General features: G+C 34.4%; 1 protein-coding gene across 1 annotated transcript; it reads left to right on the top strand.

Annotated features, from left to right (window-relative positions):
• The first annotated feature begins 5,679 nt into the window (after positions 1-5,679).
• LOC113738663 (transcription factor MYB54-like) lies at positions 5,680-8,250 on the top strand. Its single transcript, XM_027265905.2, has 3 exons — positions 5,680-6,344; positions 7,118-7,573; positions 7,666-8,250. Exons 1-3 carry the CDS (start codon positions 6,230-6,232, stop codon positions 7,911-7,913), a joined length of 819 nt encoding a protein of 272 aa, XP_027121706.1. The 5' UTR covers positions 5,680-6,229; the 3' UTR covers positions 7,914-8,250.
• Positions 8,251-15,294: the final 7,044 nt, after the last annotated feature.

Genomic DNA, 15,294 nt, shown 5'->3' with positions numbered 1-15,294 from the left:
TCTATACTCAGAATTAAAAAAGAACCATACAAGTAGAAACAATCTAACTCATCTCAAATATTCAATTTTCCTAAAGACAAGTCTAATTTTCAAGTTTTGCTTTATATGATGTCTTTTATTATTAAAAAATTATTAATTAATTAAGTTTGTTGGATATTTACTTTTAGTGTGCTTCATTTGTTACGATTTTTTTTTTTTGTTATTCCCTGCTCGACTGTTCGTCCCCCTAACCTAAAAATTCTGCATCCGTCACTGTCCTTCATCGAAACAGTTTCCCTTAAGTCGAGACTTTGAGACCAAAATGTTTCATGAGCATAGGAGAAAAACCAAACGAAAAAATCCTGAAAGAAATAATCTATCTTGTATTGTAGCATTGGCTGAGTGAAAAACATCACCACCTGGTTTGGCCTCAGAGAAACTTGCGCACTTCACTTTGACGTTCGGCACATTCTTTCCAAGGCAAAACCAGTCTGAGCTTGAAAATTTTGGGACTCCTCACTAGATTTCCTCATCCGGGGTTATTGGACAAGGGCAGTAATAACACAAAATTCACCTTAAGAAAACAAGAAGCTCTTCACTTTAGTAAAATCAGATGTTGCTGCTCATTAAGAAGAAGAACTCACATACACGATCAAATCAAAGGGTTTCTTTTTCAGACTCGATATCCTGTTAAGAAACATAAAATTATGTTCAACTGCACATTGGACTCAAAACTTGTTAAATTCTATCTGCACTTTAGGACAATTCTTCTACTGTGTGCAGAAGTATCATAATCAGCTTCCTGGATATATGGCATAAGTTGTGGCAAGCAATAGACCACTTCAAACCCTAGCACGGAATTCCAAGAGTGAAAAGTAGAAGCTATTTCTGTTAGTGGACTTTCTTTGGTGACTGTCACAATCGATAGTCTTGCGTAGTGTTAAAGAATCGTTAGGTTTCCTATATGCGTTTAGCTCAGGTGTGATACTTATGAGGGAATTGTGCCCAATCAATCAAATCTAATGCCGACAATGTGTAACAGTCCTTTTGGACTTGTGAAATTGTTACCCTGATATCAATCTACACTTGAGCCGAAAGAAATGGACTTTAGTGCCTCTGTTCTCAGTGCTATCAATTTTGATTGTAACTACTACTTGTGCCATTGGTCAAAATTAAGTTTTTCATCATTCAACTTTTGAGGTTTGCATTAGTATTAGTTTGAATTTTATGAGATGACATCTTGCTAAGTGCTTGGAAACTTTGATTATCTCCATCATATGTGTGATGGTTTTCTCTTTAACCTCGAATTTGACAAGAATGCTTTTACGAAGCATATCTTGCCTACCATGTTTAGTCAACAAAGCTTATTATGTGCGACTTCTACTCCCAATCCACAAGGAAAAAAAAGGGAGGTCATTTTCTACATAAAACATATGGAAAAGGCATCTATGATCTAATATAATAAGACAAAGGTGTTAGATGCCATCAAGGGCTGTATAAATATCGATGTAAAGTGTAAACAAATGTATTTATGTCAATAATGACGCTAACATCTTTATCCTCTACCTAATGTCCACAATCTTAAAAGTAAGTTGCACTCCAAGGACATTGTATTTCTATGCTAGTGTCTTGTTTTGTTAGCCTCCAATTCTTTGCGGTGGATCAATTTTGAATATCCTTGTATCGTGCAAGAATTTAATGAAATGACACGAAGCATGAAATTAGAATGTACACAGTTGTAATTGATGGTATTTTGACCAAAACCAACAAGTTTCTAACAAAGCAGAATTGGTCTAATTGGCAGTATCATTAGGTCAGGTTGGTGTATATATTAAGGTTAGGTGTACGTCTAAGTTGATCCTAGGAAAGCCTAAGTCCGTAATTCTCAGATGGTTAGGCTGTTAGCTTTCAGCAGTTTTGCAGTTGAGAAGTTCAGAAGACTTCTCGTCTCAGAAACCTTAAAACCAGATTTTGGCAAACATTAGTCAAATCAGATATACTGACAAACACTTCTAACAATCATCAAACAAGCTTATGTCCACCAAAGTCCAATCTAATGAACTAATTAGACATTATTGAAGAACCAATCTAACCCTATCCAAGGCATTTAATTATCTCAAGTGTTTCGGATACCACTATGACTTTTCCTATCTTGGTTTCAATCACCTGGAGTTTTAGCAGGTTTTTGACATATCTTAGGAGGTTACAGATGCTCGTAACCCCAGTATTGTGCCTAATTAAAGGAGCTGGCCTGTTGTCAGTTGTCACCAGGAAGATTAGTAGTGGAATCAAAATCAGAGAAGTAGGCTTTGTGGTCAAGTTGGAGAATCCTTATCATGTCCATGAAGGAATCCAACCCATCAGCTAAATTTGGAATATGCAGAAAGAGTGAGGAGTTGCTATGCAACCAGCGATCCACGTTATATGAACTTCCGATCCCATGACAGAAGAAGTTCCTAGTTCTACTTCAATTCTTTCCTTGATCGCAAATCCTATATATATATATATATATATATTCAAACAATGGCAAAGAATAACGTATTAACGTCTCCTCTGTTTGTGTGTGTGTTTTGGAAGCAATCAAACAGTTAATATTTCTGGTTGGTGCAGGAAAATTAGCTGATGATCGGAAGAGAATTAGGTAAAGCTGTTGAGCAGTCATCCAAAACTGCATGCGTACATGAAATGCTGCGAATGATCTACATACCTTAAGAGCCATTGGTTTTAGGCTGCTATGCCAAAAAAAACAAACTCGCGTGCATTTGTAATATATTCTATGAAAGAAAGAGAACATAATATTTTGCTTTTAATGTCAGCTTTCACTGAAAAAATGCCATTAATTATGTTTAAGATGTTGAATAGTCAGACCAAAATTACTAACAACGAGGGATGGGGGAAGAAATGGAGAGAAGGTTTGTTAGTTGAAGAAAATGGCTAAGGTTAGTAGTGACAGTTACCAGTATCATGAGGTGCAGTTGTATGGTTTGTACAAATGGTGGGTGAAAAATGAAGAAGGCTTTGGGTATCCCTTTTTAAACAAGCAAACAGTTTATCTGAGGGAGTTTAGGGGAAATGGTAGGCCAACAGTCAACAGAGAAGTCTATTTTTTACTGTCTAAATGTTGGAAAAGTCTGCAGGAGTTCTCTTAGGTATGCAGTTTTTGGATGTTAGATTGCAGTTGAATTTCTTCATTGTATAGTCTATGACAAGTCAACTGTCAATGACAGAAGATATGTTCGTTATGTTTGATCCAAAAAATAAATAAATCAATAACTCAATGGTATCTTTTCTTTTTCTCTTTTTGCTTGTTTAAATTTGTAGTGGGGAAGCAACAAACAAATATTTGCATAATAAATATAGATGTAGTCCAGCACCTAACAATTTTCTATCCTGTCATTAAATGAGGGATTTGATTCTCAACATCTTCATTCTCCCTGCCCCCCTCTCCTTCTTATTTAAGAGGGAAAAAGGGGGGGGGGGGGGGGGGTTAATTGGGAATATCAGAATCATAGACAATTTTGTACTATTCCAATGAAAAATAGGTTAAAGTGAAAAAGTTACCCTCCAATAGGTTAATATATAGGACAAAGATATTTGTGAAATGAAGTTTCTCAAAGAAATAGTGATAACCCAATTGTGAAATGAATTGGCTAAATTTAAAATGTTTTGATGGAGCACTTGGAAGAAAAAGTTCATTACAACAATCATACAAATTATTTGGGGTTGAATGTTCTTAAACAACCATTTATTTTGTTCCATTATCAAACTGAAAGGTTACAGTGTCTAGCATCAAATAGTGATTCAAATATTCTAAATTGTTGGTCAAAATATTTCACATATTAATCAAATTGTAACATTGTGAAATTGCCTTTTTCTTGTTTCTTTTTTTTTATTATTATTTATAGAAAACTGCATTTTCATTACTCCAATTGGGACATTTCCCTGAAAATTGCCTGTTGATCCATCCCCATTTCTTATATCATTTTCGAGAATAATGTACTCAAATATCCATTTCCGTGAACATCAAAGTTCATCCATCTAATTCATGAAATCTCATCTTGTTATATTAATCATCTCCTCAGGTCCTACCAAATTGATCTCTCACACTTTTCTATTTTCTTCATGCTGTTACTATTATCTCCCAGACACTAGAAATCAAATATAAACGTAACTATTTTGTTTCTGTCCTAAAGCTTCAAATTAACTTGTCAAGTTTTTCATGGACGAGGAGTCTTACAATTAATCTCGAACAATTATTAGTGGTTCTACGTACCAAGAAAACAAAGAGAAAAGAAATTTGTCTATATATGATTCAGCAACTATTGTGTATGACTTTTGCAGGGAGCCAAAATACTTATACAACAAATAGGTTAATTGTATTGAAATATAGTTCTAATTAAACATATCTATCCTGGACTTAATGCAAACGCAGATGTGATTTTTCCATAGAAAACTCAAGAAACCCTTTTAATTGAGAGTCGCAAATGATTTTCTTGTCTTCATATATACCAGATTCTGGCTAATGTAGTTTAATTAAAGCGGCATTAATCACTCTTTGCTTTGAGTAATTATTGTTGCCTTTTCACAAAATAATTATCTAAATCTGTGCCAAAGCAGCAAAGTTTGGTCCGGGTTGCTAACAAGCCAACCATGTAGAAGTTACGTTGTTGATCTATGCTTTCAAGTTCCTAATTAAGCAAAAAATTTTGGTTTATGTAGACCATGCATGCAACTTGTGAGCAAAAAGGTGTAATAATGGAGACTTCAATTTACACAAATGCATGTTGGGACATGCATCAAACAGTAAATGATGCTTGATCAAACATCAACTAGAAAACCTAAAATGAAAGATTTGATGTTTGCTTATCATGAAAACAAATATAACTGTTACATGATGAAAGAAATTAAAGGATCCCTTAATCTAGTTTCCACGTGCAGTTCTGAGATTGTAAGCCAATTTCGTTAGTTAGGTCTAGAAAGGTGATGAGGACCTATATAAAACACCATTTCCTATCAAAATGGTCTAACTAGCATATATATCAACCTTTCCTTCAACTATAAAAGTACACATGAATAATAATAAATCCAGTTCAGAGACTAATGCATATATATTAAAAACAAAAAATACTTTTGTCCCACCTGATATATGTGACAATTAGGAAGAAATTAACAAACTCCAATCCATATTTGGGGTTCAAGGTTTGGTTAGGCTTACGGTTAGCTTCTTTTAGGTTGGAAATTTTTCCCAAATGTGGTCAACAGCCATTGAAACATACATAAACCTGGTAGGCATTTAAGTTGTTAGAACTTAGAACAAGAAAGAAGGAAATTCTTTGTACAGTATACAGATGTTGCATGTAAAATTTTAACCCTTTTTCCCTTTTTTTTTTGTTTTGTTCTTTTTTGGGGGGGGGGGGGGGGGGGGGGGGGGGGGGTGTTGGGGTAATATAATACAATAGACAAGTTAGTATAACGTTGCATGTACGGTTAGAAAGAAAAGAAAATTCTCTCCTGCTAGGTGGGTTACAAGTAGAAGTTGTAGGTTAGAATATTGGAAGGACGTTGAAAGAAGAACCAAAATCACCCCACCAAGCAACCCTCTCATATGTATCTTTCATTTTCTCTCCCCATATATACTACGACTACTACAGTTTTAGAAGGTGAGAGGCATATATAGAGGAATATGAATATAGTTATAGTTAAAGGGTGAGTTTTAATTAGTTAGCCTAGACGTTGCATCAATCGCTGGTGAAGGTCTGTCCAAACCTTCCCACTCTCTAACGGAAAACACTTCTCATCTTCCCCTTATTTATATTCTTCTGTTGGGATCGGCTTTTTTTCCCCTTACACTATTTCCTCTCTTCTTAAAATCCCTTTTTTTTTTTTTTTGGTAGGGGAAAAAGAAACAAACTCTCATATATTTGTTCAAGAGTATCCTTTAGGCTTTATCCCTTGATCGATCACCGTATTATCATCCGATTGTTCTCTTTGTGTTGTGTGATTTGTTTTTGTTGTATGTTAGTTTCGGTTTTTTGGGGTGGTGAGGTGGGGAGTTGTTAACTTCAATATTAGTTCATCAACATCAAAAAGAGCAAGAAAGATAGCTAGAAGAAACAAGGATTTTGGAAAGACCTTGATAAAAGCTGGATGGGTGGTTATCTTGCTGTGCTTTCTGAATAAAAATTGGCGGCTTATATATACACACACACACACACACACACATACATACTGGTGATAAACAGATAACCAGATGTGTAGCAGGGGCCATTGGAGGCCTGCTGAGGATGAGAAGCTACGAGAGTTGGTGGAAAAATATGGACCTCATAATTGGAACGCCATAGCTGAAAAGCTACAAGGAAGATCAGGTGAGAATCATTTTGTAGCAAGTCAAATTATTTTTCTTCTATTAATTCACTTGTACCATCTTACACCCCTGACATCCCCCAACCTCCCAAAAATGGATGCAAAATTTAGGGCAGTTAACGGAAAAAAAAGTAATGAAGGAAATGAAAAAGTAAAGTTGAACACTGCTGGTAGGCTTCATCTCATGAACAGTGATTAGGGTTTTGACATTCATGAAGAAAGTGTAACAGTAATATGTTGGGCTAAGTGGAAAAGAACAAAAGAGAGAGAGGAAAAAGTTCTTGACAAAGAATCAATCTTTAAGCACGTAATGTGTTATTGGATTGTAAATTCATCTACTAATTGTAGGAGTACTGTACATTGAATGTTACATTTCACCTTTGATCTGGTGAATGTTCATCTCAACCCCATGCAATATATTCGGCCTCAAGATATCTCTATTTGCTATATTGAATTAGCAAAACCCAAGAAAAAAAAAAAAGAAAGTTGTTCAATTGTGCATGTCATGGTTTGCAAGTGTCTAAAACCAACTATTAATTTGCTAAGTGGATTTATTTCTAAGGATACATGTTATTTGTGTAGTGGAATTATTTTCTAAGACCTAAAAAAATAAAATAAAATAAAATAAAATATTGTGCATGTCATGCTTACAAGGGTGTAATGTAACATCAACTATAATTTGTGTAGTGGATCTATTTTCTAAATGATAAATACGTCACATATTCAATATTACATTAAACCAATCATCAACTTACGAGGTGTATTTCTTGATCAGGGAAGAGTTGTAGGTTGAGATGGTTTAATCAGTTAGATCCAAGAATCAATCGAAGCCCCTTCACAGAAGAGGAAGAAGAACTCCTCCTCGCATCTCATCGTATACATGGGAATCGATGGGCAATAATTGCTAGACTTTTCCCTGGTAGAACTGATAATGCAGTGAAGAATCATTGGCATGTTATCATGGCTCGGAGATGCAGAGAGAGGTCAAAAATGTATGCAAAAAGAGCTGCTCAAGCATCAAGAACTGATCAGCAGAAACCTGAGTCGCCAAAGCAAGACATGCAAGCAAGTAGTAATCAGATCAAATGTAGCTTCAGTCCAATACTCTTTGAGAATAATTACTCTCAAAGGCTTCATCAGTACCCTCTAACATTTAGCACTTGTTCTCCATATCTAAAGGAGCTTTTGTCTCAAAAACATATTCATGATATGAATATGAGCCGTGATAAAGGTATTCAAGTTATAAATCCTTTTCCACTATGGGACTTTTTTTCCGTGAATAGACTCGATCATTATTTGGTGATTTTATAAATTCAATTGCAGATAAAAATGAACCAGTGGAGTTTTATGATTTTCTTCAAGTGAATGCTGACTCTAACAGAAGTGAAGTGATAGACAATGTTGCAAGAAAAGAAGACGAGGAAGTGGAACAAGAATCAATAATGGAACATGATCATCAGGCAAAGACTGGTGTGCCGTTCATTGATTTCTTTTCAGCTGGAGGAGATCAGTACTCTGAAATTAGATCAGAGGGATGCAATTATAACCACTCTGAAAAGGTTTATTACTGATGATAATGAGATCACTTACATTTCCAAATTCTAGGTTCTAACCAAATATATTTGCTGCATCCCGATTAATTCCCTGATATATGCATTGCCCGAACAAGATTATCTGCATGCACAAGTTGCAGATAATGAGTTGTACTAGTTAATTATGTACGTATTCCAGTTTAGTTGAGAGAAAGAATGCAACTGATAGAAGAATTAAATGTTGTTAAAATGATCATAGTACGTGTTAAATCGTGACTTCAATCTGCAGCAATGTACTGAAAGTGTAGCTGAAAAGGTTACCTTTTATTTCATGACTATATTATCCATGAATATTTTCATTCCATGAACACAAAGAAATGCGCAACAAGAATGTTATGCTTGATTCATGCATGCAGAGTTTTTGTGGTTTTCAACTTTTGGGAAGATAATTTTTCTTGGTTTAGCATCAGGAAAGGGTTTCTGCCTTGGCTCTTTTCTAATAAATAATAATCGCTGGTTCCTTCTGGAGAACTAATTACGGCTTAGCATTGGAAACTACAGCACTTTTTGTTGCTCCTCTTCTCATGTATTTATATGGATGATGAGAAGCATATTTGGCTACATATATAATATTCTTAATGTATTTTTCTTTTGTTTTGGAACAGAGACTAAAAAACAAATATCGTACAGTTAAAGAAGTGATCACCTAATGGAAAACTTACAATGCAACTACGAAATGCATTCCTTTTGACTGTTTAAGCACGCATAAAAACTCACTCCTCACCTTATATTTCTTTCCTTAATTAATTTCCTTTTATCCTATGCTTTTGGGGTTTTTTTTTTTTTGTTTTTAATACTTGTGAAAGGGAAGGAGGGGGGGAGGGAAAAAAAATAGTCTCATTTCCCTCGGACTAGAGAAATTTAAAGGTATTTACCAGAGGGAAAAAAGAGAAACTTGGAGGGGACTGAGAAAATTTTCATGCTTAAAGTTGCGAGTGATGTGATCAAAAGATATAATTCAAGAATTTCATGACAGTCTGGAATAATGGCAGCCTTTTTTGCTCCATCATGATTGGGAGCTTCCAGTTGGAGGTTTTTGATGGAAATCAAGATGTATGATGTGCGCGCGTGTGTGTGTATATATATATATATACAATGGCAATAATCCTAACCTACTAATAATTTACTTAAAGCTGAAAAGGGATAAAACTACTGCATTTTTCTCCTGGTTCTCTAAGCCTAGTTGTCAATTGTCATGCAGATCTTTACAGGCAAAAAGACATTTCATTAATTATAAGCAAGGGTTTTAATTAGTAGAGGTACAGAAATGGTTTGAAGACATTAAATCAAATCTTCTTTTAAACGAGATCCAAGCAAGACATTAAATTATTGTCAAGTTTGCATATCTTGTGGATCAATGGAAAGTATATATGAAGAGGGTTAATTAGGAGCATATACATCCAAAAATAGATGTATGGTGGAAAACTGGGAAATGACTTTTGAGGAATATATCAACATGTGTAGTCAACTTTCAAGAAAAATCAGCTGATGGATGGACTCTTCTAGAAATCATGAGCTGATATTGATTTTACCTCACCATTATGTGAATTCCATAATTATGAAGCTAAGAATACGTACACCTTAATTAATCTAAGATACTTTGGGACTCTATAAACCCATGATTTTGACAGGACTCATAACCACCCCATATGTGTCTCCCTACAAATGGTCCGGAGGATCAATCACAGCGGTGCAAAACTCTCTGCAGACTGTTTGGTTTGTCACAGAAGCAATAATGACTTTCTTAGTGACATTCTTAGTGACATTCTTAATCGGTATGTGATTAAGAATTAACCCAGGATTTATTCAACATTTAAATCATAATTAAACAGCGTTTCACGTCAAAATCCACCTTGTCATTTTAATTACACAGCTAGCTATATATATATACAAATTTATGTACATTTTACAGAAATGAAAATTCAGAGATATATGCTATGGATATATTGTGGAATAATTTAATTAAATACCCAAAAACAACATATAGTGCAATTAAACTTTCCCAATGAAGACACAAAAATAGAAGGAATGCTATATTTGCTTGTCGGCAGCATATATATAGTGCAAACTAACTTTTACGGCCTACAACAAAAAGTTTTTTTTTTTTTAAAAAAAAAAATCTAGGAAGGAGTGGGAATCCATAGAAAATTGATCAATCAAAAAGGTTCTAATTAATCGCCAATTACTACTTTTGAGTTGGATTTCTGATTATTTAATATTACGTTTTTCTTATAAAATATTTGAACAAGATGTACATTAATTATTAGTCAAGTCAAGTCCATCTTTTATTTAAAATAATAATTAATATTTTCCAGAACTTTTAGTATCTGAATATATACTGGACTAGATTTATCCGCCTCTGACTCGCTTCACTCCCACCGGAGGGATTCAATCCCACCGAATACTAGACATTTTCCCAAATTATATTTCATAAAAAAAATAAAATAAAAGCTCTTGGCGAGTGTCAGCCAAACCCTTTTTAGATGTATTCTATTATTGTGTATGAATGAGAACTCATTCTAATTAATTGTAACACTCGAGTCGAGATAGGGTTGAGGAGGTTAATTGATTTCAGCTAAGCTCGGGTTTTGGTTGCTTAGTTGTTACACGTACTTCAGCTTAAACCAAATACTATTGGAATATGAGACAATTTATCAGGATTTGGCTTCTTTCCCATTATTGTTCAACATGATATTTTTTTTGCACGGAAAATGCAAGAAAGAATATTGGCCGTTGCAAGGAGTTGCGAATCTTGTGATAATATGTTATTTGACGGCGTATATCTATAGTTTTATTTAATACTGCATATATGGTTCTCCACTTGTTTCTTGTTGATTTACAAATTTTATGATGCGTTGAGTGATCTAAGATAAGAATTGTCCTTACTTGTGTTGTTTCAAAGGAATTGAACATTGGGGGTGTTTGGAACCCAAGTTTTTGAGCAAGTTTGTTTACTACTAGTTTTTATACAACTTTTACTACAGGAACCCGAAAAACTTCCAAAAAACTCATACGGTCCCCTTGTTAAACTTTGAGCAAAACGACGTCGTTTTGCCGCATCTTGTTTTGAAACTCCAAAACACTTTGCCGGACAGAAGCGGTGCCCTGTACACTTGGACTGTTCGTCGTTTTTGAGCTCACAGAAGCGGTGTCCTAGATAGCGCCGAGGAAGGGGATTTTTCCAGAATGCAGGAAGGGGGAGAAGAGGGGAAGGCTGAAAATTGCAAAAAAAAAAAATTTTTTTTGATTGGCTTGTGGAAGAGGTGTGCCTTGACTGCCGGGCGAGGGAAGAGGGAAGGGGAAGGGCAAGGGGGAGGGGAAGGAGAAGGGGAAAGGGAGGAGAGGGGTGGCGGGAGGTGGCATTGGAGGAGGTGCTGCTGAAGGAGCCGATGGTGGTGTTGGAGTTGGAGGAGGTGCAGGTAGTGGTGCTGGTGCTGGTGGTGGCGTTGGAGGAGGTGCTGGTGGAGGAGCAGGTGTGGTGCAGGAGGTGGGGCTGGTGGTGGAGTTGGAGGTGGAGCAGGCGGGAGAGTAGGAGGAGGAGCTGGTGGAGGCATTGGTGGTGGTGCCGGAGGTGGAGCAGGTGGAGGCGTGGGAGGAAGCGCTGGAGGAGGCCTTGGCGGAGGTGTTGGAGGTGGGGCTGGTGGCGGAGTAGGGGGTGGAGCAGGCTGTTGGGCGAGGCTGCGTTGTTGCTGTGTCTGCGTTGCTGCTGGGACAAAGAAGAAGAAGATAGGAAAGAAAAGAAAAAGGAAAGAAAGAAAAAGAAAAAGAGAAAGAAAAAGAAAAAAAAAAGAAAAGGAAAAAAAAAATTTCACCTTACAAAAAAGTTTTTCACCTTACAAAAATTTCTACAAAATTTTTTCAAAAACTTCTACAGTGCACTACAGTAAAGTTTTAGACAAATTCCCAAAAAACTCAGGTTCCAAACAGGCCCATTAATTCAATTAGGGATATTCAAGGTGACATTTTCTGCCTCAAAAATGTCTTGAGTGTTGTAAAACTAATAAATTACAATAGTATGAATAGAGATATTAGAGGAAAAGTAGAGTAATGGAGAATGATATTCTTGTATTCCAACAAATACCAAAATTCTTTCAAAGGGTGTCAACGTACCTCTATATATAGGTACTACAAGATCAAAGGTACATCAATTCTATTAAACACCCACTACTACAAGAATATGAAAAAACCTATGAAACGGTTTCTCCACTACATGATTAGATTTATGGATTGTAATTTCTATACATAATGTAATCATAAATCATGAATTAATCCTTTTGGGAATACAAAGGGACATCCACACTTTTAGTTGTTTCATAACACTCCCCCTTGGATGTCCATTACACAAAGAATATGCCTCGTTAAAACCTTATCAGGAAAAAATCCATCGGGATAAAAATCCTAGTGAAGGAAAAAGAGTACACTATTCTTGTGTATTAATTTCTCCCCCTAATGCAAACATCATTTGAGATCTTTTAATCGTCGCATTCCAATATTCTTCAATTGCACTGAGATATGGTACTTCAGGACCAAGTGTCTTTTCATCTTCCTCTCGCAATCTAAAAGGATCCTTATTAGGATCTAATGATCTGACGACCATTGGAGTATTTAATATATGTGCCTTATCCATATAAAACCGTTATAATACCTTCCGGGTATATGCAATTTGATGGACAAAAAATTCTACCTTTCAAATGCTCAATTTGTAAACCAAGGTAGAATTTTGTTTTTCCAAAATTCTTGATCTCAAAATCCTTTTTCAAATATTCAACATTATTTTGAATCTCTTTAGGAGTTCCAATCAAATTTAGATCATCAACATATACAACAATTATCACAAATTTTGATCTATTTTTCTTAATAAAAACACATGGACATATTGGATCATTGGTATCCAAATATTTGTGAAAATTCTTAGGTTACTTGCTTTACACCTTCAGATGTTTGGACTACAAATTCAAAAACTTTTCTTTTAACCAATAAATCCAATTCAGATTGGATCGTATCTTTCCACTTTGAACAATCATTTCTATATCGACATTCATCAACCGATTTAGATTCATGATTCTCGTCAACTTCTATAATATCAAGTGCTATATTTCATTAGGTTCCAATTAAATTTTCTATGATTTCATTCTCTTCAGGAGCTGGCTCTTCAGGAGCTGGCTCTTCAAGAGGTTGAATTTTGTCATGATATTTATTTAATCTCCGGAGATATTTGAAATCAATTTATATCTTATTTAGGTAAGCCGGCCTTAAATTTATTTGTAGCACTTGTGCATGTCCTTCAGGGACATTAATTTTAATCAGAATATTTCCTGCAGGAATAGTTGATTTAATGACTCTTTTTGAGTCGATAATATAACTTTCTATAAATGAAGAATTTCTTGAACTTCTAGTTCACATTATTTTGTATAAGAATCGAGGAAATTCAATTTTTCAGTTGATTTCCTTTCGATTGATTTTTTCCTCCCCTTAATGTCGGGAATCGTAGCTCATCAGAATAGATAAATCATTCAATAGATCACCCATCAATATTTCACAATATTTAATCGTAAAAGGTGATTCATACCCAACATAAATTTTAAATTTCTTTGAGAGCCATATATAATATAAAAGGGATATGTATAAATATTTGTTGGCTCTCAAATATTTTCACTTTTGCCAAATCATATATCTATTGGGATCAGTAAACTTCTGATTTACTGCATGTGATTATTATAAATCAAATGACAATGAAGACAACTATATCGATAACCATTTCTCTCTCGAATGATTATTATGATATAATTAACCTTTATCTCATTTGATTTCTAAACATGATCTCTATTATTGTCTCATTTAGTGTCTCAATTTGATATCCATTTTAACGGATATTTAAATTCAATAATTCTTTCGAGACATGATAAAAAATAGTGCTTTATTTATAATAAATTTTTCTCCTACAGGGAGAAATATAGTAGTGGCTCTTTTGGAACTTTCAATCACTTAAACACTACCACTGATTGTGTTTGTCTCTTTTGTTGGAAAATAGTGTATATAGTGGCACTTATTAATGAGACACATATCATTATCATCATAATTCTTATGGGACAAATATCATGACCATAATCCTTTGATCCCAAATGTTTAACATCCATTTCTTTTTCAAGAAGAAAAACTAATTAAATCAATTATCATACACCTTCAGGGCGTTTAAAGAAATTTGTTATGTGAAAATGCTATTATAATTTTATTTGTCAAATGTACTTCGGGACAGTTGTCTTCAGGATCCTTATTTTCTTGTTCTTATCATTATTATCTCACTTCAAGTGATAACTTTTTCTCTTGTCATGGTAAAATACATATTTACCAAAATCATAGTCATGACATTAACCATAACTAGTAAATTGAAATTTAATCACATTCACTTCTGGAAATGGACTAGAATTAGCATGCAATAAGTACAAAATACTTCTCAAAATTTCTCTTAATATTGCTACTACAGGAGCATATTAGAGGAATCAATTGTGGAGAATATCATTTTCAATATATCTTATGAGTAAAATTTTCTCGACACAATTTCAATTAAGAAATAATTCTGAAAATCGCAGAATTATGTTCTTGTAGCCATACGTAAATTTATCATACCAGACTTTTGAAATAATGATCATCTTCTAGTGGTCAAATATTTTCGTTAAAGAACGATCATCTTCAGGTGGTCGAATCTTTTTCTTTAAATATTTCAAAAGACAAGTAGATCCTCAAATATAATTGATTTTCTATAATAGCATCTCCAAAACTCAATGCATCAGAATATAAGTATCTATAACGAATAATTCTAAATGTAAGTAAGTAGAATTAAAAGAAGAAATATTACCTCAAAGGTGTCAAATAGTATATGTTTGTGTTTAGTGACTGTTCAGCAATAGGCACTTGTATTTTTTGCGATAATTCAAATATTAGCCATAAGAAATTGAAACAAGTTTGTGAGTTAGAAATTTACCTCAGAATTTACTTAAAGAAATGCGAGCAGAATTTCGACAAAATCTTGTGTTTCACTTTTGTTCAAGATAGAGCCTCCGTTTCCACCTTTTGCTAAAAAATAGAGACTCGTGCTGATAACATGTTGTAAAACTAATAAACTACAATAGTATGAATAGAGATATTAGAGGAAAAATAGAGTAATGGAGAATGATATTCTTGTATTCCAACAAATACCAAAGTCCTTTCAAAGGGTGTCAATATACCTCTATATATAGGTACTACAAGATCAAAGGTACATCAATTCTATTAAACACCCACTACTACAAAAATATGAAGAAACTTATGAAACGATTTCTCCACTACATGATTAGATTTATGGATTGTAATTTCTATACAT

Source organism: Coffea arabica, chromosome 4c (genome assembly GCF_036785885.1).
Source record: "Coffea arabica cultivar ET-39 chromosome 4c, Coffea Arabica ET-39 HiFi, whole genome shotgun sequence".
Classification (NCBI taxonomy): Eukaryota; Viridiplantae; Streptophyta; class Magnoliopsida; order Gentianales; family Rubiaceae; genus Coffea; species Coffea arabica.
Note: the sequence above shows the minus strand (reverse complement) of the source record. Positions and strands in the feature narration are given on the sequence as shown.

Excerpts from the sequence above, each read along its gene's own strand:
- LOC113738663 (XM_027265905.2), top strand. The coding sequence starts at position 6,230 with ATGTGTAGCAGGGGCCATTGGAGGCCTGCTGAGGATGAGAAGCTACGA. Across the intron at positions 6,345-7,117 it reads AAAGCTACAAGGAAGATCAG|GGAAGAGTTGTAGGTTGAGA; the intron begins GTGAGAATCATT and ends TTTCTTGATCAG. Across the intron at positions 7,574-7,665 it reads GAATATGAGCCGTGATAAAG|ATAAAAATGAACCAGTGGAG; the intron begins GTATTCAAGTTA and ends ATTCAATTGCAG.